The sequence below is a fragment of the Myxine glutinosa genome, chromosome 10 (assembly GCF_964187855.1).
Source record: "Myxine glutinosa chromosome 10, kmMyxGlut1.1, whole genome shotgun sequence".
Classification (NCBI taxonomy): Eukaryota; Metazoa; Chordata; class Myxini; order Myxiniformes; family Myxinidae; genus Myxine; species Myxine glutinosa.
The window spans coordinates 134459861-134485163 of record NC_136270.1 but is presented as its reverse complement, the minus strand read 5'-3'; the positions used below and the strand labels follow the sequence as shown (position 1 = coordinate 134485163).

Genomic DNA, 25303 nt, shown 5'->3' with positions numbered 1-25303 from the left:
TCAGCAAAGGACTTCTGTGACTCACTGGGACTGACACAATCTGTCAATTTCCCGACCCGGATTTCAGTCAACTGAGCATCTTCTCTTCTGGACTTGGTTATGACTAACTTCCCTGAAAATGTCTGCTGCTCTTCTTCTGCTCCAATCGGCTCTTCTGATCATGTGCTTGTTAAAGTGGACATCTCTCTGACCATTCTCAGAGAGCCTCCTCAGCGTCGACGAGTCTGGCATTTCACTCAGGCCAACTGGCACGGTCTTCAAGCAGCCATCAATCATCTGGACTGGTCTCCCATCTCTACTGCCTCTGACATAAATTCTTCCTGGGAATTCTTCCAAAGCAAACTGCTCTCTCTCATGCACAGATTTATCCCATCTCGTCTTCTGTTGTCATACCCTTCCTCCCGTCCATGGTACACGGAATCTTGTGGTGAGGCTATTGCCCAGAAACAACTTGCTTTCATCTCCTGGAAAGCAAATCCAACGGAAGGAAATCTCATTTCCTTTCACAAAGCCCGAAACAAGTGTGTGTCCACCCTCAGGAGAGCCAGGAAACAATATCTTTCCGTTCTCAGGACCGAACTCTCTTATCTGTCTCCCTCTTCCAAATCCTGGTGGCGTCTGGTCAAATCTGTTTCTGGTGTTTGTTCCCCCTCCATCCCCTCCCTCACCTCAAATGGCCACACGGCTGACTCCGCACGTGAAAAAGCTGAATGCCTCAACTCTGTGTTTGCCTCTAAATCTGGTGTCCCAAACCCATCCCTCTCTGTACCCACCGTACCCAGTCGTACCCAGCTGCTCCTGGACTCTGTGTCCTTTCCTCCTGACAAGGTGGAAAAGTTTCTGTCAACCCTCGACTCAGATTCTGCAACTGGACCTGACGGCATCAGCCCACAGGTCCTAAAATCCTGTTCTTCCGTTCTTTCACTCCCTCTCTCTGTTCTCTTCACCCACTCTTTTGCTCAAGGTCATCTTCCATCTGCTTGGAAACCTGCCAACATCACCGCTTTGCACAAAAAAGGTGCAAAAATAGATCCCAGCAACTACAGACCAATCAGCCTTCTCCCAATTATCAGCAAAGTCATGGAATCCATCATTGCTTCAGATATGAAATCTTTCCTCTTCTCCAATGGTTTGATCTCTGATCATCAATTTGGTTTCAGACCTGGACACTCTACTCTGGACATGCTGCTTCTGCTTTCTCAACAATGGATGGAGGTCCTCAATGCCAAACAGGAAATTAGAGCAGTCTCCCTTGACATATCACGTGCCTTCGATACGGTCTGGCACCCCGCTCTGCTCACCAAACTCTCCTCTTTTGGTATCCATGGAAATCTCCACGCAAGGCTGGCGGACTTCCTCTCTAGTCGTAGTCAACGTGTGGCCCTGAATGGGTTTCTCTCATCTCCTCTTCCTGTTCAGGCTGGAGTTCCACAAGGCAGTGTTCTGGGCCCTGTGCTTTTTCTGGTCTTCATCAATGATCTCTCTGACTCTCTTGAAAATCCTCTGTATCTCTTTGCTGATGACTCTACTCTCTGTCGCTCCATTCTTCATCCCTCAGATCGGCAGTCTGCAGCCTCCTCACTCTTTGCAGACCTGGACAAAATCACAGACTGGGCAAACAAGTGGAACATGTCTTTCAATCCTGACAAATCTCACACTCTTCCGATGTCTCTCCGAAAAGACCGACTGGACAACCCTCCCATCCACTTTCTGAATAATCCTCTCCAAGAAGTTCTGTCACTCAAGCTTTTGGGTCTCACTATCTGCCATGATCTTTCCTGGAAAAACCACATTTCAAATCTGGCCTCCAAAGCCAGTCGCCGACTGGGCATCCTCCGTCGTGCGAAGTCCTTCCTTGGCACACCTGAGCTCCTCACCACATACAAGGCTTTCATCCGCAGCTCAATGGAATACTGCTCTCCCCTCTGGGCTGGTGCTCCTGCCTCACACCTAGCTCGTCTTCATGCTGTCGAAACCAAAGCATTCAGAATCATTGGAATCTCCCGCGATGAAGCTAACTCCAAGGGCCTCTCACTCACTCACCGCAGGCAGGTTGGTGGTCTTTCCGTCTTCTACCGACTCCTCTCTGGCCTTGCCCCCCAGCTCTCTCTGGGCTCTGTCCCGCAAATATTCCTACAGGTCGCACAAGATCTACCTGCAACCCTCTTATGGTCAAACTGCCAAAATCAAGACTCTCTGCTCACCTTCACTCCTTCATTCCTCTTTTCTCACTCCTCTGGAACAAACTCCCTCACTCTCTTCAATCCCACTCCACCCTCCAGGTCTTTAAAACAGCTGTTCACCACCATCTCTTATCTTCCCCCCATCCAAAACCTTGATCTTTTCTACCCCCGCTAATTTCACCCCAATTCCACTTTTTTGAAATACCAACTTCTGTCCTGGAAGTCCTTGGTGTCCTTGTGTTTTATACTTCTCCCTCCCCCCCCCCCCCCCTTCCCACGCCTCCTCCCCCCAAGCCCTCTCCCTTCCACACATCTCCCTGCTCTCAAATGTTGTGTTTGTGTGCTTCCCCTTCTCTCCCCATCTTGTTTTCCGCTCCCTCTTTTTATATATTTTGTTTGTCTGGTTGATTTGTTTGTGAAGTAAATGTTAGCTCTTTCACGAGCCTCGATTCAGTATCCAAAAAAAAAAAAAAAAAAAAAAAAGGCCATCTGCCAGCATCTTGGAAATCAGCAAACATTACCGCTTTACACAAAAAGGTGCAAAAACAGATCCTTGCAACTACAGACCAATCAGCCTGCTCCCAATAATCAGCAAGGTCATGGAATCCATCATTGCTACAGATATTAAATCCTTCCTCTTCTCCAATGGCTTGATCTCGGATCATCAATTTGGATTCAGACCAGGTCACTCTACTCTAGACATGTTGCTTCTGCTGTCTCAACAATGGATGGAAGTCCTCAATGCCAAACAGGAAAGCAGAGCTGTCTCCCTTGACATATCACGTGCCTTCGATACGGTCTGGCACCCAGCTCTGCTCACCAAACTCTCCGCCTATGGTATCCAGGGAACCCTCCACACATGGCTTGCAGACTTCCTCTCTGGTCGTAATCAACATGTGGCTCTGAATGGAATTCTCTTATCTCCTCTTCCTGTTCAGGCTGGAGTTCCTCAAGGCAGTGTTCTGTGCCCTGTGCTTTTTCTGGTCTTCATCAATGATCTCTCCGACTCTCTGGAAAATCCTCCCCATCTCTTTGCTGATGACTCTACTCTCTGCCGCTCCATTCTTCATCCCTCAGATCGGCAGTCTGCAGCCTCCTCACTCTCTGCAGACCTGGACAATATCACAAACTGGTCAAACAAGTGGAACATGTCTTTCAATCCAAACAAATCTCACACTCTCCATAAAGACCGTCTGGACAACCCTCCCATCGACCTTCTGAACAATCCTCTTGAAGAAGTTCTGTCGCTCAAGCTTTTGGGTCTCATTATCTGCTGTGATCTTTCCTGGGAAAACCACATTTCCAAACTGGCCTCCAAAGCCAGTCGCCGACTGGGCATCCTCCGTCGTGCGAAGTCCTTCCTTGGCACACCTGAGCTCCTCACCACATGTAAGGCTTTCATCCGTAGCTCAATGGAATACTGCTCTCCCCTCTGGGCTGGTGCTCCTGCCTCACACCTAGCTCGGCTTCACCCTGTTGAAGCCTCTCCTCAGTGAAAGACACATGAAAGCCCACTTGGAGTTTGCAAAAAAAGCACCTGAAGGACTCTCAGACTGTGAGAAACAAGATTCTATGGTCTGATGAAACCAAGATTGAACTGTTTGGCTTCCGTCTGGCTTTGAGCTCTGCAGGAAGTTCCTTCGACCTCATGGCTTGGTTTTTGCTCTGATATGCATTGTCAGCTGTGAGACCTTATATAGACAGGTGTGTGCCTTTCCAAATAATGTCCAATCAATTGAATTTACCACAGGTGGACTCCAATGAAGGTGTAGAAACATCTCAAAGATGATCAAGAGAAACGGGAGGCACCTGAGCTAAATTTCAAGTGTCATACATAGCAAAGGGTATAAATACTTATGTCAATGTGATATTTCAGTTTTTTCTTTTTAATAAATTTGCAAAACTTTCTAAAATCCTGTTTTCTCTTTGTCATTATGGGGTATTGAGTGTAGATTGATGAGGGAAAAAATGAATTTAAACGATTTCAGCATAAGGCTGCAACATAACAAAATGTGAAAAAAGTGAAGGGGTCTGAATACTTTCTGAATGTGCTGTATGTTTTATGGGTGTGTGTCCGCTCTCGTGTGTAATGTGTTAGCTCTTCCACGAGCCTAGACTCTGTATACAATTTTTTTTTTTTGACCTTTGATCTTTGATCTTTTTAAAAAAATATTTTTTGATCTTTGATGATCTTTGATCTTTGATCTTTGATGATCTTTTTTTTTTTTTTAATGTCTGCAACATTAAGAGGATATAATGTTGCCATGTAACCATTGCAGTTATTTGAGGCCATCGGAATGCCGGGGATAATCCGCCAACTGTGCTGTAAGATCAACGCAGGGTTGCATATGAAGTGGAGAATTGGATACAGATCAACTATTTCTTTCACAAGTTAAAAGCCGAAATTGCTAATTGCATACATCTTTGTCTTAAGTAGACTTTAACAACCTCATAAGTCAATGAACCTTCAAATCAGCAATATCTTCTTCAAAGAAGTTCAATAAAGAATTCCCGAACAAGAAGCTCCATACCAATGTGCTTTGCAAAGCTTCATCACCAGCGCACACAAGGAGGCCATCCCCACTCGGGCTTGGAAACAAGCTGCTCTTGCTCATGAACTTGGAAGAGGCACCTGCATGGAACGTCTGCAAAGTGTTGGATGAGAACTCGACCTCCGATGAGGCAAGATCAACGTAACCATTCAGCTCCATGAGTACGTGACGCACCTGCCTGACGTTCCTGCCTGGAACAGGTGCACATACATCCCTTCATTATAATCTGTCCTTGCAAACCAAAATGCATCGTTTAATGTGAAGCGCAACACGAGCAGACTTGATCTCAACTCGGACTACAGTATATTAATCTCTAACTGGATTTTGGCAGTTTCACCAGTGACGTTGTTACTCAAAACGAATGGAGGAGCTGACACGCGCACGCACGCAGATATACTTTCAGACAGTTGTCATACAGACTGCAATATACTTCAAGCAAAGCCAATGACCTCGGGAGAAGTGACATCACTTTCCAAAGTCCTGCTTTGTACAAGTGCCACCATTTTGTGGAGCAACATTTTTGTCTCCTCATTCAAAGATTCTTGGGTTTGTTGATCTGGAGAAAGCATTCGATCGGGTTCCACGCAAAGTATTGACATGGGCATTGAGGAAGTTAGGAGTGGAGGAATGGTTGATCAGAGTAGTGATGGCAATGTACAAAAGAGCGCGCACAGCTGTAAGGACGAAGGACGGGAACAGTGGTGAGTTTGAAGTGAAGGTGGGAGTGCATCAGGGGTCGGTACTAAGTCCACTACTATTTGTAGCTGTGATGGAGGTGCTGGCTCAGAACGTAAAGGAGGGTTTACCGTGGGAGTTGTTGTATGCAGATGATCTGGTGTTGATTGCGGAAAGTATGGATGGACTGAAGGAAAAGATGAACACGTGGTAGGAATGTATGGAGACAAAAGGTCTGAAGGTGAATATCGGAAAGACGAAGGTGATGGCAAGTGGTAAAGCATGTGGTGAGGTGGAAAGAACTGGGAAGTGGCCCTGTGCTGTGTGTAGGAAGGGTGTCGGAGTGAACTCCATTCAGTGTACAATGTGCGCTGAGTGGGTTCATCAAAAATATAGTGGTCTGAGAGGGTCATTAACCAGTGTGGCAGCTACATTCAAATGTAAGGTGTGCACAGAGGGAGCTGCAGATGGAGGAAATGTTGAGTTGGATCTTGGAGACGGCGTGAAGCTGGAAGGTGTGAAAACATTTTGCTACCTCGGAGACATGCTGAATGGAGAAGGTGGATCAGACTCGGCAACGGTTGCTCGAGTGAGATGTGCATGGAAGAAGTTTCGGGAATTGAGTGGCGTGCTGATGATGAGGGGAATGTCGTTGAAGCTGAAGGGAAAGGTGTATGCTGCATGTGTGAGAAGTGTTATGATTTATGGGAGCGAGACATGGGTAATGAACGTAGAGCAGCAACGAAGGTTGGAAAGGGTGGAAATGCGAATGGTTCGACGGATGTGTGGAGTATCGTTGAGAGAGAGGAAGACAAATGATGAATTGCGAAAGATGATGGGAATAGAGCCTGTGATTGATGCTGTGAAGAGGAACAGGTTGAGATGGTTTGGTCATGTGTTGAGGAAGGATGAAAGTGACTGGTTGAGAAGAGTGATGGAAATGAATGTAGAAGGAAGTAGAAGACGGGGAAGACCGAGAAAGACTTGGCTAAAGATGGTGGAAGAAGAAATGCGGGCAAGGGGGTTAACAAGGAGAGATGCAGAAAATAGGGCAAAATGGAGAAGATTGTCATGGGGACCGCAAGGCTAACCCCCGCTCTAGCAGGGAAAATGGCCTTTAAAATGCATGTTGTTGTTGTTGTATTCAAAGACAAATAGAGTAGAAATCTCCACCCCTCCCGACGCCATCGGGTGCCCAACCCGCAGGGTTTGTCCATGCCCTACCTCGAAATGCTGAGTGTTGAGCGAGGAAGCAGCACTTACCATTTGTTAGTCTTTGGTATGAATGGGCCACCGTGTCTGGTTGGCGGCCATTTGTTGCCCAGATCTTCGTTTGTACGCAGCACAAGGCTGTGGGGTAGCACCAGTGGCTGAGGTGCTGGTCACAACAGCAATTTGGCTATGGCGATGCCGATAATTCGCCGACTCTTCACAAATGACACCGTGGGATCTTTAACGTCCGCCAACTAATGTTGGCAGACAGGACCCCCAGTTTAACGTCCATCTGAGGGACGACACACACATTGAATCATTGCCTGTGAAACACCAGGATGACAGTTTACAGCTGGGTTGGGATTAAAATCCAGGCCAGACAGATGAGACGAGTGTGCGTACCCGTGGCCGTCCTGCCAGCCCCCATTGGACTTAGTCCGAAACGGGGGCTTTTGGATTGGGTCTCGTCCGTCCGCCCATGCGTGCGTTCACAACCATGTTGTGGACATGTATGGACTGATTTTGTTCATACTTGGCACACACTACATGACGGTATACATGTGCACATAATTTTGTTTCGTGCTGCAATCAAAGATGGCCGACTGGCAGCCATTTTAGTTGTAAAAAACCTGATGTTGAACACGTCCTCAACCATTTCTCGAACATGCATTTACCGATCTTGTTCAAACTTGGTACACAGATATAATGGATGATAGCTTACATATGCACGTCATTTATTTTCGAGAACAGATCAAAGATGGCCGACTGGTTTTGTTACTTAAACGTGTTCCCAACCATTTCTGGACATGCATGGACTGATTTTGTTCAAACTTTGCACAAAGACGATGCATGAGAGTATGCATTTGTAGATTTTGTTTTGTCATTCGACCAAAGATGTCCGACTGGGAGCCTTTAACTCTGTAGAGCAAAATGACTAAAATCATGGGGGCTATGACATTTAATGTCTTTTTCTCCTTGTTATTTAAGTGTTATTTAATCCCGGTGTGTACCCTGGTTAGAATAGGTACACCGTATCCCTGCGTGTCGTAAGAGGCGACTAAAAGGGTTGGCGTCAGGAAGGGCATCCGGCCATAAAAACATTGCCTCAAAAAGAGAACCATGACAATTGCAACTACATATGAGCAGGGTACAGCCCAAAGTGGAGATCGGTTTCTGAGGTTTGGGACATGGAATGTAGGGACAACGACAGGGAGATCAGGAGAAGTGGTGGAAGTATTGGTCAGAAGAAGAGTGGACATATGTGTGCAAGAGACGATATGGAAGGGAAGTGGTGTGAGAATGGTGAACGGTAGGCAGGGACAGAAATACAAGTTTGTGTGGCAAGGGTGCCCGGAGGGCATGAATGGTGTTGGTGTCCTGTTTTCTGAGAGGTTTGTAGACAGTGTGGTGAGTGTGACTAGAGTGAGTGATAGGTTGATGATGGTGAAAATGATGATTGGAAAGATCTTGGTGAACGTCATCTCGGGATATGCTCCGCAGGTTTGTCGGAGCGATGAAGAGAAGGACAAGTTCTGGTGTGCGATAGAGAAGCTGATGGAAAACGTGAAAGATGAGGAAGTTGTGGTGGTAGGAGGAGACCTAAATGGATATGTGTGAAGGAGTATGGACGGTTTTGAAGGAGTTCATGGGGGTTACGGATGTGGTGTGAGAAATGGAGAAGGTGAAAGGATTTTGGAGTTTGCTGGTGGAGCTGATTTGTTGATTTGTAATACTCAGTTCCAGAAAGAGGATAATAAGCTTGTTACATACACGTCAGGTGGGTCGACGACAACCGTTGACTACCTGCTGGTGCGTAGGCGAGATAGGGGGCACCTCTGGGACACAAAGGTGATCCCGGGGGAGGAGGCTGTTTCACAGCACTACTTGGTTGTCTGCGACATAAGGGTGAAAGGTGTGAGGAGAGCTCGGCGGGTGAAGTACCAACCGAGAATGAAGGTGTGGAGGTTGAAAGAGGTGACAGTAAGGGAGGCATTAAAAGAGAGGCTGAGTAGGGTAGAGGATGATGTGGTTGAGCTTGAACGTGGTTGGATGTCAATGAAAGATAGTCTGTTGGGAGCCGTTGGTGAGGTATGTGGATTGACAAAAGGACCACCTGCTGGCTCAGAACGTAAAGGAGGGTTTACTGTGGGAGTTGTTGTATGCAGATGATCTGGTGTTGATTGCGGAAAGTATGGATGGACTGAAGGAAAAGATGAACAAGTGGAAGGAATGTATGGAGACAAAAGGTCTGAAGGTGAATATAGGAAAGACGAAGGTGATGGCAAGTGGTAAAGCATGTGGTAAGGTGGAAAGAACTGGGAAGTGGCCATGTGCTGTGTGCAGGAAGGATGTCGGGGTGAACTCCATTCAATGTACAATGTGCGCTGAGTGGGTTCATCAAAAATGTAGCGGTCTGAGAGGGTCATTAACCAGTGTGGCAGCTACATTCAAATGTAAGGTGTGCACAGAGGGAGCTGCAGATGGAGGAAATGTTGAGTTGGATCTTGGAGACGGCGTGAAGCTGGAAGGTGTGAAAACATTTTGCTACCTCGGAGACATGCTGAATGGAGAAGGTGGATCAGACTCGGCAACGGTTGCTAGAGTGAGATGTGCATGGAAGAAGTTTCGGGAACTGAGTGGCGTGCTGACGAGGAGGGGAGTGTCGTTGAAGCTGAAGGGAAAGGTGTATGCTGCATGTGTGAGAAGTGTTATGATTTATGGGAGCGAGACATGGGTCATGAATGTAGAGCAGCAACGAAGGCTGTAAAGGGTGGAAATGCGAATGGTTCGGTGGATGTGCAGAGTATCGTTGAGAGAGAGGAAGACAAATGATGAATTGCAAAAGATGATGGGAATAGAGCCTGTGATTGATGCTGTGAAGAGGAACAGGTTGAGATGGTTTGGTCATGTGTTGAGGAAGGATGAAAGTGACTGGTTGAGAAGAGTGATGGAAATGAATGTAGAAGGAAGTAGAGGACGGGGAAGACCGAGAAAGACTTGGCTAACGATGGTGGAAGAAGAAATGCAGGCAAGGGGGTTAACAAGGAGAGATGCAGAAAATAGGGCAAGATGGAGAAGATTGTCATGGGGACCACAAGGCTAACCCACGCTCTAGCAGGGAAAATGGCCTTAAAATGCATGTTGTGTTGTGTTGTTGTCTCCTTGTTATTTAAGTTTTTACACATTTTAGTTGAAAATCTTTTTTTGCACGATGAGAAATTAATTTGTTCACATCAAACCATTAAGCATAACTACTTTGACCCCCGATAACCACCACAACCAATTTGAGGGGATGATGCAACAACTTCCTGCACAGAGGATGAGGAACAGTGAGGAGTAATATGAAGGTGGGCAGAGGGAAGTACAAGATTGAAGGTGGTGGAATGAGTTGGAAGAGAAGAAGGGGGGGGGGTGGAGGGGGAGGCAGCTTTGAGGAATAGGGTTGAGGGGAGATTTGAAGAGGAGGGGTGTGTGGGGGAGTTTTGAAGGGAAGGGGTGAGGGGGGAGTTTTGAAGGGCGAAGGTAATGGCAGAATGGGGGTAAAGGAGGGAATATGGAGTGGGACACTGGAAAGAGATAGCGTTGGTTGTATAAGGGTGAGTACAAGTAGAGGAGGGAACAGACAGGGAAGGGTTTGACACTGAATATGTACAAAAGGAACGATTAATCAAACACGAGCATCCATTGCAAACTGGGGTTCTTGAGATCTTCAAGTCAGAGATACGTTTGAAAACGCTAAAGGGGTGGAATTCAGGTGAGTTGAGAGATTGGAAGAAGGAAGAACTAAACATAGGTCATCACGCGACTAGTTAGGATAGGTCAAATGTACATGTTTAGGATGACTGATGTTGGACTGTTCAACAAACAGAATGTTTGCAAAGCAATGAATTACAAATCCAAAGTACTCACTTGGTCTGTAGCTCAGCAGGTAATTCTTTGTGAATGGGTCCACCTGTATGTCCATACAGCTTGTCCCTTGTTCTGCCGGCAGGCAGTGTGGCTGGTATTTGTCACTCTTCTTCTCCCAAAAAATGGCACCCTCCAGCGTGCCAACCATCAGGCCACCCCAGTTGCAACCAGCAGTCAAAGGGATGTACATTAAAGAAGCAACTGGGCAACAGCTCCTGCAGAAGACCATGTTGCATGTTTTTCATTGTAGTCTACCCACTGCTGCACCTATCAGGTCGGTATTTAGCGACAGAACAGACTCTCATTAATCTTCAAGAGAGTGCTGTCAAACTCTTAGCTGCGGCTCCACATTGCACCTTTGCTATATTTACTTGAAAAGCAGGACAAATCAGAAACAGAAGAAACCAAATGATGCAAAAACATCAAATGACACACCAGCCAAACATGTATTTACCTGCCTGCTGGAGGCCTCAGCTGCGAGACAAAACTTCTCGTGTTTCTCGTGTCATACGCAAGGACAACACCATTCATCAGTCCAGCGTAGAAGTACGTAGGGTTGTCCTGATTCCAACAACAGCTCCAAACTTGCTTTCCAGCGTCGTACTTTTGAACCACATTGTTTGTAATCACGCTAATGAGGGAACACATTTGTGCATGCCGTGGAAAAGTTAATATTTGGACAACGAAAAACGAGAGTTCATAGAACATCGGCGTAGCCGGGCTTGTTTGATGCTTTAGTTGAAGAGGATAGTATGACCTGGGTGGGGAAACCAACATGAACATCACTAAAACCGCCACATCCACGAACAGGGACACGCAGTCCATGCTGGCATGGGAGGGAGGATGCACCTTGCCGGCACCGAGACCATCAGAGGGTCCGTCACTGCGGAACCACGTAGGCCTCAGAGGAAGAACCCCAGCACCGAACCGTGCGATACAGGGAGCTCGAGGTGTCTGGACACCGAACCGTGCGACAACAATGAACAAACCATACACCGCTTCAATCTCAAAACTTTGCAATAACGCCAAAGGGATTGCAGTGTTACGATTATATTTCCTATATTATTAGTATTAACGCTATTAATATTATTATTATTACGAAAACAATACGACTGTATTAAGCAACCTGGGCTAATTTGTCCGAAGTGGCCTGAAGGTGAGGCATGAAGGCATTAAGCCTAAGGAACACCAGTAACGCCTATGCTTTCGATATTTGACATTTGATGGTCGTCATTTTAATAATCGGCTTGTTTGTGTTTCACACTGAATGAAAAACGTTAAGGTAGAGCATTGGGACTGTGATATATGACGCTCATCGCCATCGAGTATATTAATAAATAATATGTTGGAACTTGGTTCTTCGTTTAAATATTGTAGTCTAGTAGGAAGACTAGGTCCCCCTGCACCCCCCGGAGATATACTTCTAATCAGTGTTTCTAGATTGGAAAAAATGTGTAGAAAATGACTAGCTATGGCCCCAAGCTGAAAAAATGTCCCACATACCATTTTTATGCAAATTACTGCTGCCATTATCAAAAAAACGATTTTTGACATATCTCAGCCAATATTGCAGATAATTGAAAAATGAAGGTGTCTAGACCCATGTTTTGAAGGGCATAGATCATGATAGAACTATTCATAACATGATTACATGTGTCTATGGTATACTAGTATGCTAATTAGTGCTTTATTTACAAAATAATCACAGTTTTACGAAATAATAGACTCATATTAAGGTCCGTCTACACAGACGTTAACACAAAGTTTTATTTTTCTAAATATTACAACTGTCAAAATAGTCCTAGCACTCAATGTGACCACTCTTCTCTTGCTTGTTTTAGATAAACATCATTAGCATTAGTGATTCTACACTGAGTCAGTCATCATCATTTTCATCGAAATCGTCAGAGTCAAACTCTTCTTCTCCTTCCTCTTCCTCCTCCTCTTCGTGCTCTCCTGTGTTCAGAAGATCCACCAGTGAGGTTGGTAGGATGGGACCACTGGACCACATTGGTTTCAACAGTCCTTCATCAGTCCTTATCCATCCTTGCTCCTCATAAGGTTTTGGCTTTTCGATGATAGGTTGATCGGCTCTTTTGTACAATGCTACGCGGTGGTTCACACGCTGGATGTGCGGCTTCAGGGCAGACTGGCATGGAGGAAGGCGAGCCAGATCAACCTTGGACTTGGATGTGAGGGTCTTGTCCTCTCCCACCATTTTTCGTAGCAGCTTGGCACGGACAATGTCCACTGATGACTCGCGACTCTGGCCGTACATCACACAGGTGAATTTTTCTAACTGCCTCTCCACCTCAGGGTTGGCATCCCAGTTGTCACCCAGTTCACCGAATGCCCTGTGAAACCTGGGATTCTTCTCCAGCTTTTTCAAGGGCCCGACTTTTCCCTTCCCTTTGAAGGCACTGGTGCAGTCTTCTCCGCTGAACACATAGTACCCCAGGAGAGTGGCACAGTAGTCCTCTCCCAGGGATTCTGCCAGCTCAGAGACGTTGACAAGTTGGCGATGCTTCCCTGACCCTGTATCCAGGTACACCGTCAGCTTGATGTTGTGGGCATGGTGGAGCAGGATCAGGAGGATGTCTGTGTCCGGTGTTCTGACTACAGCGTTCTTGTATCCGATGGTAGCAGCATGATGGAGGTACAGAACCACCCTGGTATCAGTCTCTTCCTGGTTGCTGTAGATCGTGGGGAGTTCACGTACCTCGACCTGAAACACAAAAAGGCACCGCATTTCAATCACCAGTCACTGCCAGTTTCAGATCTAGACAAACATCACAGGTAATCACCTTTTTTTCAGGAAAAATTACAAATTGAATCGCCATTCACGAAGGGCTTTCAATTTTACCTTGCCATTCGTTGAGGCAAGTTGGTGGGCCTTCCCCTCCACGATCAGCACAGCCATCTCTGTTCTCTCCAGCCTGGTAGCTGCCTCTTGTCCACTCCACACTTTCAGAAGAAGCTGGCACATCTGCTTTTTGTTGTCGTCATTTGCAAGGAACATTTTGAAGTCATATGGCTTCCTGGTTGCTGGTCCAGCCAGAATGATCTTCTCTTGGTGGATCGGTTGGTGGATAGGCGTGCAGTAGTCGACTGTTGATTTGCTGGGTGGGGGAGAACCAGTTGCAGAGGTGAAACCCCCTAGCCCAGGCACAGGCTGCAGGCCACAGCTTCCGATGTATCTGATGAAGAGCCAGATGTAGTACTCTTGCATCGTAGTGGCATAGACTGTGTCATTCTCTGCTGGCGGTGTGAATGATGAGCCTTCAGGGAACTTCGGGCCAACGCGAGTAAAGTGCAAGGGTGGGAGAGTTTTTGGTGTGTCGACCTTCAGGCTACGCTGTTGTGACCTATTGATGGTAGGTAGCATTCGGTCCTTGCTGCTCTCGAACCCGGGCTTGACCTCCTGCACCATGATTCCTCCAGCACTGTTTACAATGTTGCTGCCGTGCACACTGGTAGTGGTTTTATTCAAGTTGTCCCACTCACAGTGGAATACAAGGTTGCCCTCTCCTGTCACAATTTGTGGTGTACGATAAGTTGAGACTTCATCCAGGACCTTGGCGAGAGCAGTTTCCAAATCCAAGGCGAAATCGTAGCTCTCAGAGTGTCCAAGCCTGTGTAGTATTGTGGTGAGCTGTTTGCTTCGGAACAGGTGCCTTACAGTCACACAGAGGAGAATGTGCTTTGGTAACTTCCATTTTCCATCTGACACTGCACGGCACAGATCTTGTCCAATGGAGAAGACCAGACGCTTCACCTTTTCTGTCTCGATGCCCTCCTTGCCAGTCATTAGCACGCTGAGAAAGCGGACAAGGTCTGGAGGTAGGATGTCTTCAGGATTGAGCTCCATGTCTTCAGCTGTTGGTGGCCATGGTTGGTCTTTACACTCTCTGAAAGCCTGTAGAATACCCTGGCGAAGTTGGAGGGCAACATTTTGGTTCTTGTTTGTGCTTCCGAGTGTGAATGCTCGTGCGAGAGCATTGGAAACTGTTATGTTTGAGCTGTGCACAAGCCAGAAAGAAATGACATCACATTTGTCATGATCAACCTTCGTGAAGTGGATATGCTCCTTGATTGGGTCATTCTGTAGGCGTTTCAGTAGTTTCTCTGACCGATAATTTGAGTTCTCATATCCATTCAGTTTCAGTTCCTCGACATAGAGCAAGCGCAAGGAAGAAAGCTGTAGAACTTTATTCTGCTGGATGACCTGGGTTTGAATGTGTTCCAGTACTGAGTTGAATGCCTTTTCATGGGCGGCTGACATGCAAGCCTGCTCCTTTGGTGCTTCGGCTCTGTGAATCGCACGCTCATAGTTGTAGAATGCTGTGCGGAAAGCTTTAAAACATGACGGATGGTGTTTGGCCTCACATGCAAAGAGGTCTTTGTTTTTCACCTTTCGATGGAGTCGATAGAGACCCATTTTCTCAGCCCGTGTTTCGATTTGCTCCCATGCATTTTCTTTGTTTTTAAAGGATGGGAAGGTTGTAGGCCTCTCAGTATTGCGATGAGCATCTTTGGTCTCAACTTTCTCACAAAATATACACTCTGGCGGGAAGATGGGTTCAGCAGAACCTCCTGGTTTACGAGGAGAGTGATGCCATGATGAGGTTGATGGCCCTGGTTCTGTATCATCTCCCAGACGATGAAAGTGGCGGACAAAGTGCTTATAACACTTGCTGTGATATCCTACTCTTTCTAGGTCATCAGGAAGAGTTGCCGGGATCTGATCACATACTGATTGCATACGACATGGGGAGTCATGCGGTTGGTTGAGACGTCTATCCCGGATCTTTTGAAGCAGTTGCAGTTTTTCTGAAGCAGATCCTTTAATTTTACGGAGGGGCGTGAAATCCCCATGATCAGACATGGATGGTACATGAAGGATGCATGTAGGAGGAGAGCTTTGGGCTGCAGGTTCTACACTCCGTTTTCTTTTGGGCATGCTTGCTGTCGATGTCTACCATCACTGTTAAATGACAAATAAGAAATCACGAATGATGTTAAAAGTGCCTGTGAAAGGAGGCTCTGAGTTTTCAGTGAGGTAACAGAGGTTCTGAGTCATGTTCTACACTAGGGTACTTTTTAGCTGACTAAACCATGTTTAGTGGCATCAAAAGTGCTAATAGCTAAAACATCTAAATTCTTCCACACTAACGTTAGCTATCTAGGCCAATGAAACATTGTGCTAAGTTACTGTAGCTAGCTCAGCTGTCGTGCCTCTTTCTGGTTCAATTCATATACAGAAGTCAACAGATATGTCTCATGTTTGGCATTAACAAAAGTTTAAGTTACACCGACATTAGGAACATACTGTACATAGATGAGGCTAGCTTTAACGTTAGCTAACATGGTGCTAGCTGGCTCAGCTGTTATTCTGCCTGTTTATGATTTCATGCAGAAACTGAAGTCAAGAGTGTGAGTAACATTATAGTTAGCATCTTACCTGGCTAGATTGGAGGATGAATACCAAGAACAACACACAGATGGAATGGAAGACTAAACTTTCAACTGAGGTATTCAATAACATCAACGTTACCAATTGATACGAGCGCGCGACATTACCAATTGATACGAGCGCGCGAGCGCGCATGTTACATGGATGGAAATGTAAAATGGCAGCTATAGCAGCACTAATTTGGATCTCTAGTCTGTCATTTCTGCACTGTGATTGGATAACATAAAAAAATATGTTTGGGAGTTAACAGCAGGAGTTGGTAGATTTTACGTGGGCTGGGTGAGAAACCTTTAAATAAGCAAGTGAAAATCTCTCGCAATACAAAGTCAATGGTGGGAAGAAAAGTTGAGTGGTACCAATGTTACTGCCAATGTCCCGCCCCTATGCAAGACTCAGGAGCATCTTGTTGACATTTAACCTTGAAAATACCTGGGTTTAGACCCCTTATGTACCATGTTAAGTTATCTGCAGTATTAACGTATCCTTATCATTTGTAAAACTGATTATTTTGTAATTACAGCATTAATATGCATACTAGTATACCATAGACACATGTAATCATGTTATGAATAGTTCTATCATGATCTATGCCCTTCAAAACATGGGTCTAGACACCTTCATTTTTCAATTATCTGCAATATTGGCTGAGATATGTCAAAAATCGTTTTTTTGATAATGGCAGCAGTAATTTGCATAAAAATGGTATGTGGGACATTTTTTCAGCTTGGGGCCATAGCTAGTCATTTTCTACACATTTTTTCCAATCTAGAAACACTGATTAGAAGTATATCTCCGGGGGGTGCAGGGGGACCTAGTCTTCCTACTAGACTATTGTTGTTGAGCAGAGATTAAATTTAAAACCTTTCTCAATGGTCAACTCTGAGAACCTCCTGAGCCACATACAATTTTGAGATTATAATTTCCATTGATCTCTTGACATCCATTAAATCTTTTTAAACCCTTTATATGTTTTACTTACACATACCTTAGTCAAGTCAGTCAAGTCAACAAGTCTTTTTTGATATTTACAACATTCGTTATATTTTCCATTTAAATACCAAGATTGTCATTTTCTCCACTCTTCGGTTTGGTTATTGCTTGGTTTTATCATCTATGTACCATTAAAATTCCCAACCTACTTATACTTATCCTTATCCTTTAGATATCTATGCGGTCATGGCCAAAAATATTGGTACCCTTGCAATTTTTTTCAAATAATTCACCATTTCTTCCAGAAAATTGTTGAAATACAAAAATATTTTTCTATCCATATTTGTATTTCTTTGGTTTGCAGTGGAAAAAACAAAAAAAAAAGCTGAAAAAATTACTAAATCTTCGCTTATTCCACACAGAAATCCTAAATTGGCCCGGACAATATTATTGGTACATTTTAGAAGTTGTAAGAAATAATTCGATTTCAAGCAGGTGATTCTCCTTTACTTTGGAATTGAACTCACCTGTGGTGAGTTGCAGGTGCCTGCAATATAAAAATCACTCATTCAATCAGTTTGAATGGAGAAAAGAAGTCATTCTGCTGTTTTGTGTCCCTGTGTGTACCACAATGAGCATGGAGAAAAGAAAGAAAACCAGAGAATTGTCTGAGGAGGTCAGACACAAGATTGTAGCCAAGCATGGACAATCTCAAGGCTACAAGTCCATCTCCAGAGACCTTGATGTTCCTGTGTCCACCGTACGCAATGTTATCAAGAGGTTTAAGGCCCACGGCACTGAAGCCAACCTCCCTGGACGTGGCCGCAAGAGCAAACTTGATCGAAGATTGCAGCGAAGGATTGTTCGGATGGTGGAGAAAGCACCTCGATCAACTGCCAAACAGGTTCAAGCTGACCTTCAGACACAAGGTACGACAGTTTCAACTCGCAACTTCCGTCGCCAACTCAATGAAAGGGGGTTCTATGGTAGGAGACCCAGGAGGACCCCACTGCTAAGAAAGCCCGACTGGAGTTTTCCAAAACACACCTGAACAAGCCAAAATCCTTTTGGGAGAATGTCCTGTGGACAGATGAGATCAAAAGTACATCATCTTTTGGTAAAGGCTTTGATGATGAGAGGTTTATTTTCGCTTTTTTCTATGTAAAGGATTTTTTTGGCATTTTGGAAAAGCACATCATCTCTATGTTTACAGAAAACAAAATGAAGCCTTCAAAGAAAAGAACACCTTCCCTCCAATCAAACGTGGAGGAGGTTCAGTGATGTTTTGGGGTTGCTGTGCTGCCTCTGGCACTGGGTACCTTGAATGTGTGCATGGCATCATGAAATCAGGAGATTACCAAGGCATTTTGGAGCACAATGTTCAACCCAGTGTCAGAAAGCTGGGTCTCCGTCGAAGGTCATGGGTCTTGCAGCAGGACAATGACCCCAACACACTTCAAAAAGCAACCAGAAATGGTTCAAGACTTGACTCTAGTGGGGGATGTCATTTACATTTACTGGTCTTATACGAACAAATGGCTGGCAGGACGGCTAAGAGGTATGCACACTTGACTCTGAGCTGTCGAGCCTGGGTTTGCATCCTGACCCGCCTATAAATTGTGATACTGGGGTTTTGCAGGCAAGACGATTCATCATTGTGTGTGCCGTTCCTCGGACGGATGTTAAACCCACAATGTCCTTTGCGAAGATTAAGTGAATCATCACCAGCATCCTGGGAAAATTCGTGCTCCAACATACAGGGGCACTGCATCAGTGGCAGAACAACACTCACCACAAGCTGCATCCAAAATCAATGAATCCGAGCAAAGGAAAAACAATTACTGTAACCAAATGCACCTCCCAACCTTCAAATAAATAAATCGGAATGAAATCTTTTTAAAATAAATAAATCACGAATTTTAGTCGCTATTCCCATCTCTCACCTGTCGAACCTATCAAAGCAGAAATACTTCTCAGCTTCATTGCTTTTATATATTATATATATCCTGAAACCAAAGATGGGGTGCTCCAAAGTCAAAGTCCGTACAAGCTTACCTAGTGATGTTCACGTGATTATCCATGGAGGCAGACAGCAGCAAGTTATCCTGCTGTGGGTTGAAGGCCAATGCTCGAATTTCCTTGTTGTGGATTCCAATGTACTGGCAGCTCCTCATGTCATTGCAGCTGATAATCTTGACGCCAAAGCCTGGATATTGGAAACCAGATCATCACGTGTGATTTCAACAAGAGAGACTAATCAGGTCAGATTATTGGAACAAGATCACAGATTGGTTCTCAGCTTCCACGACTGGATAAAAAGAATAATAAAACGTAGCAGTCATTAATCATTCCAAAGATGTATCCTTGTCATGCCAAAACAGGTGCGTCATTCAGGTTTACAAACATATGTGCTGTGACACTTACAAACTATCAAAACACTTCCATACAAGAGCAGATGTTTACTACACCCGAGTGGGCAATTGGCTTTGTGTGTGTTTTATTTATTTTTTAATATATACAAGATCGAGGCTCGTGTAAGAGCTAACATCAATCACACAAAAAATAAAACGGACACACAAAACATACAATAAAGGGAGCGGGAGACAAGATGGAGAGAGAGAGAGAGAGAAAGAGAGAGAGAGAGAAAAAGAGAGAGAGAGAGAAAGAGAGAGAGAGAGAAAGAGAGAAAGAGAGAGAGAGAAAGAGAGAGAGAGAGAGAGAGAGAGAGAGAGAGAGAAAGAGAGAGAGAGAGAAAGAGAGAGAAAGAGAGAAAGAGAGAAAGAGAGAGAGAGAGAAAGAGAGAGAGAGAGAAAGAGAGAGAGAGAGAAAGAGAGAGAGAGAGAAAGAAAGAGAGAGAAAGAGAGAGAGAGAGAGAGAGAGAGAGAGAGAGAGAATTTTGAATTTGCAACACCATTTATTTCACAAAAAAACACACCAGGTCAAGTTACATTTTTACAGGAGAGAAAAAAATAGAAAAAAACAACAGTTCTTAATGTTAAAAAGAAAAGCACAAATTCGATTCATTCACAACACATAAGGCTTCATTGATACACCATTTGCATTCAAAGAGTTTGACATTTTCATTCGCCACATAATAATCAAACTCTAACCTTATTCTTGCAGACACCAGCCCTTTAAACATAGGTACAACATCGAACCCATGCCCATTATCAATTTTAATTTTCCTCGATTTATATATTGAGTATTTTGCTACAGCAGCTAAGAAGTTTAGGAGGACACCAGAGTCCTTGCAGGAGGGTCTGAAAGATACACCAAAAATAAAAGAATGTGAAGTAAAAGGAAAAGACAACTGATCAAAAAGGTGTGTGAGAATCAAGAAAAGAGGTATTAGTCTTTCGCATTTCACATAGGCATGAAAGAGATCCTCCTTCTGTACACAGAAGGGGCATGCTACTGGCACTGAGCTGTCAAGGTGATGAACAAAGGTGTTCGTAGGGAGAGCCCAATGTGCTAGTCTCCACTGGATATCTGCGAGGAACCCGTAAATAGGTAATTTGTACATATTAGGCCACAGTGGCGTGGCAGGAGACCCTGGCCCTAACCTTTCGGACCACAAGGCCACTCTTGTTACTCCGGAGAAGGGTGATGCTTGGTTTTCTCGAAGGAGCTTGTGAATACCAGCCTTTGTTGCCAAATGAAAAGGAGAGACAAGTTCACCATTCGACTGGAGAGCTGGGAGCACCTTAATTTCAGGGAAAGACAGCCGAACATCCTCGACATTGTTTATACCTTCCCAGCCAATATTTAACTCCTTAAACTTCCTCTTGACGATGCGTATAATTTGGCTGACAATACGCACGGATCTTAAACCAAGAATGGCCGCCACCCTGCCAGCAGACATCCATTTTGTCCCAGATGTATCCCTCAGGTCACAAACTTTGCCAATTCCTCCTTGAGTAAATTTCCTAATCAAAGTCGGACTATGAGGAATGCATGGAAAAAAACCGTTATAGAAAATAGGCTCTTGGATAAACATCCGGCAATTATAAGCCTCAAGGCAACGATGAACCCCAAAACCTTTCCAAACTCTCAGCAAACCCTGATAAAAAGTTGGGATTGAAACTAAGCTGACACGGTCAAGGTTCACCAGGAACAAGTGCCTATCATAACACAGGCCTCCCGCTTGTTGCAACAAGAAAAACGCAAATGAGCGCCAGGGCAGCTCTTCAGCATACAACAGACGTTGCACAGACTGTAGGCGAAAAGCCATAAGCCGGGTGGACACCTCCACAATTCCATGTCCACCCTCCTTCCGAGGATGGTACAGTATTTGCGGCCGAAGCCAGTGGTATCCATTCCAAAAGAAATTAACCAAGACCCGCTGGATGGCTGGTATCAACTCCTTGGGTGGCTGCAAGGCAATTAGTTTATGCCATAATCTTGCTGCTATCAAGTTATTTATAACAAGAGAGCGGCCTTTATAAGAAAGAGATCGCAGCAGTCCTTCCCATCGTTTCAACCGGTGTGTAATTTGTTCAATCATTCCTTCCCAGTTCTTCGTTTCTACTTCCTGGTTGCCGAGATAGACACCAAGATATTTGACTCCATCTGTTTTCCACTCTAGATTATGTGGGAGTGACGGTGGCAGTGTTAAAGAAAGGTTATCTGAACCGCACCATAAGGCTACACTCTTGCCCCAATTTACTTCGGCGGAAGAGGCCGCAGAGTAGTCTTTAAAGCAACGCTGCACCGCCAGCAACACTACTTGGGCCCTTAATCAGAACACATACATCATCAGCATAAGCTGTGACCACAAATCTTGAACCAAAAACGGCTCCCACATCCTGAGTTATTCGCTGCCTGATGGATGCTAAGAGTGGTTCAAGGGCAATTATATACAGAAGTCCAGAAAGGGGACACCCTTGACGGATACCCCGACGGAAAGGAAAAGCGGGACATAAACTGTTGTTTACTTTCATCATGCAGAAGGTGTTAGTGTATAACAGCTTGACATAGGAAATGAAAGTTTCGCCAAAACCCATCCGCTCCAGAACAGAAAACAAATATGTATGATCAACACGATCAAAAGCCTTTGTTTGGTCAAGAAACAACAACCCAAAACTGGCACGCACGTACTTATTACAAGAAATAATATCCCTTATCAGAAAAATATTGTCATAAATTGACCTTCCTGGTACACAGTAGGTCTGGTCAGGGTGCACAATAGAGCTGATCACAGTTCCCAAACGGTTTGCTAAGGCCTTCGACAAAAGCTTGTAATCCGCACACAGCAATGAGACAGGCCGCCAGTTCTCGACTAGTTGAGTGTCCCCAGCCTTTGGCAACAGGCAAATGACTGCTCTTCTGCAGGACAGGGGAAGCTCTCCAACATGAAGGCATTCATCAAATACCTCAAGCAGGTCAGGTCCCACAAGTTTCCAAAAAGTCTTATAGAACTCTCCGGGCAAACCATCAATCCCAGAGGCTTTACCATCCTTCAAGCTCCGCATAGCAGTTTCAAGTTCAGCAGCCGAAACTGACATGTTCAATGTGCGTTGCTGGTCTTCCTCAAGTCTTGGAAGCCCGGTAGTCAGCTCCTGCAAGGTCTCATTACTTATGCTCTGGGGGGAGTACAAGTTTGTATAAAAAACCTTCAAAACAGACTTAATCTCCTGTTGGGAGGTCACTATTGGCCCATTAGCAGCACGTAGCCCATGAATCTGTTGTGATTTTTTAACAGAGTTCTCCAAACCAAACAAGGCCTTATTTGGCATATCCAACGTTAAATAACTCATTCTCATGCGTACCAGGGTGCCCATTGCTCGCTGCCGTACCAGTTCAGTCAACATTGCCTTTTTAGTCCATAGCAGCCGGTCACCTGTAGTGTCTTTCCAGCCGTATTAATGTTTTCCTCCAGGGCTGCAATTTCAGCCTTTAATGAATCAATCGAGAGATTTTGCAATTTAGTGGCATAAAGACTATATTGTTGACAGAACGATTTGACCTGACCCTTTGCGAGGTCCCACCACAGTCGAAGGTTAGCATGTTCAAATTTGGAGGACCGAATTCTTTCCCACACGGCTCGAAAAGCCTCTTTGAATCTCATATCATTCAGCAGGTGGGTATTAAGTGACCAATACGCACTACCCCCTGAGGTCAGAGGCAAATTAAAACCCATTGAAACCAGGTAATGGTCTGTGAAACCAGTTGGGAGTATCTGGGTTGTGGCCATCACATTTAGCATTGGCTTATTCACGTAGAATCTGTCTAGCCTTGCCATTGATATCCTCCCATCATGGCATCTGCACCACGTATAGCACCGTGAAGTTGGGTGTTGCAACCTCCAAACATCTTTCAAATGCTGATTTTTGATGATGTTCTCCAAAATCCTCATAGAAGCTGGATGGGGTTCATGACCGGTCCTGTCTACGGAAGGATTGATAGTGCAATTGAAATCACCAGCAACACAGATGAAAGCGGTTGTATCCAGTCCTTTTACAAAGTCATGCAGAGTGGAAAAGAACACTCTTCTTTCCATGGGCTCACTCGGTGCATATACGTTCACAATGATGATCCTTTGCGTGTTGCAATAGAAATCCACCGCTATCAGATGTCCCTTATAAATTTCCTTAAAGACAATCTTCCGAGCAGGGATTCTATCACTCAAGGCGATGGCAACACCAGCTTTGGGTGTGGTAAACCCACTCAGCCACCACTGCCCTCGATAAAGTTTTCCCCATTCAGCAACCAGGGTGTTCGTAGCATGAGTCTCCTGTATCAGGATGATGTCGGCTTTCACCCTCTCCATCGCCTGAATTGTCTGAATTTTTCGTAAGGGGGTACAACCCCCATTGATATTCAGGGATGCGATACATATCTTTCGCAAAGCCATTTACAAAGGTAACTCACCCTCCGCCTGCAATTCCTTATTCGCCTTTGTGACCGCTTTCCGAAGACGCTGAAATTGGGCCTCCGAGATTTCCATTGGGTCATTTCTTTGCAGGAGGGGTCTTGCAGCCCTGATGAAAGTTTTCACATCGGGAAAATGGTCTTTGATCACAACGTAGCGTTGCCCTAAACGTCTCGTTTAGGAAACTGATGACGTTTTCCTTTGTTGCTTCCATCTGTTCTTCTCCCTGATGATCATTCACAGACACAAGGCTTTGAGCTTCCTCATCCAGCTCCCTAACCACATCAACGTTGAAACTCCTTTGTTGTGTGTCAGGAGCAGGCACACCTTCTGTGTCATCACCACTGCAGTCTTCTTGTTGCATCACAAGGGGCACATCTGTGCCACCACTGCTGCCTATTATAGGTCTGCTTGGACCATCATCCTTGGTCGTTTCAACCGGATGTGAGCAACAACCGTTGTCACTCAGGCCCTGGGACTGCTCGTTGTCACAAGGGACAATGGTGCCATCATCACAACCAATACTGCTGCATTGATTTTCTTCAACAAGAGCAAGGGGTGAAGTCCTACTCTCCTCTGTTTCGTCACCACCCTGCCCAGCTTGCTGAGAATCATCAGGATAGTCTGAGATACTGTTTGTTTGTACGAGTATCACTTTGCTACCTTTGTCTTCCACCTCGGCGCTCAAAAAGGTACGTTTTAGGTTCCTCTTAGCCTCGGTGCCTTTCATCAATACCTCCTCAAAGACCATATTCTCTTGAGGTTGCAGCCTCTTGTCCTCATCGACTGGGTGCACCCCTGCTGCACTAACCTCAGCAACACCGCCACCACTTTCCACACCCTGGTCTTCTGGTGTGGGCGTCTGTACTCCACCAGGCTCATGAACGGGGGGCACTGCATCAGTTACAGGGGGGGCCGACCCAGCTGCTGTAGCGTACGTCTTCTTGGCGTCTGGGCAATACTGCTTAGTGTGTCCGTGTGCTCCACATCCGTAGCAGATCAAGGTCTCGGTCGCCATGAAGATTCTATATTCATGCACGCCTACTTTAAAGGTGTGGGAGGTGTTCAACTGCTTCGCTGCGTCTTTTAGAACAACAAAACAAAAACGTCCTAAACGATTGTACGTGCTTCAACCTGCCGTTTCTCGTACGTAGAGGAACCCTAATGATTCGAGAGACGACAGTGCCAAACTCACCTAGCTTGTGTAGGATTTCCTCGTTACCTAGGAAAGGCGGAACATTGCTCAGAATGACTTTAACTGCCGGCGTGTCCATCGACGACACAGGAACAAACAGATCGTTTCCCAAGGTCAAACCATTCTGCACAACAATATCGGCCAGACTTATTTGCGAAACAAAAACCACAATTTTGTGATTCATACGAGACGCGGCACGAATGTTACTCACGTCGATCAAATCCCCAATCGCAAGCAAAATGTCATCCATTTCAACTCCCTCCGGTGGGACAAGGCACAGCCCGTGCTTACGCGATAAACCCT

General features: G+C 45.3%; 2 protein-coding genes across 6 annotated transcripts in view; both read right to left on the bottom strand.

The window, feature by feature from the left end:
- Positions 1-25303, bottom strand: part of RFWD3 (ring finger and WD repeat domain 3) — an 86133-nt gene that overhangs the window by 11745 nt on the left and 49085 nt on the right. For 3 of the 5 annotated variants that reach the window (XM_078786145.1, XM_078786146.1, XM_078786147.1), the window contains exons 10-13: positions 18990-19140; positions 10986-11162; positions 10532-10746; positions 4715-4926 (exon numbers count right to left, since the gene is read on the bottom strand). In XM_078786145.1, coding sequence (XP_078642271.1) covers positions 4715-4926; positions 10532-10746; positions 10986-11162; positions 18990-19140 — 755 coding nt within the window. Of the gene's footprint in view, positions 1-4714; positions 4927-6676; positions 6915-10531; positions 10747-10985; positions 11163-18989; positions 19141-25303 lie in introns of those variants that run through there. The other 2 variants (XM_078786150.1, XM_078786149.1) reach the window with 2 other exon arrangements.
- Positions 12263-18534, bottom strand: LOC144894120 (uncharacterized). The gene is made up of 3 exons (XM_078786208.1): positions 18503-18534; positions 13395-13728; positions 12263-13256 (listed from the first exon to the last, which is right to left on the bottom strand). The coding sequence occupies exons 1-3, from the start codon at positions 18532-18534 to the stop codon at positions 12408-12410; spliced, it is 1215 nt and encodes a 404-aa protein (XP_078642334.1). The 3' UTR covers positions 12263-12407.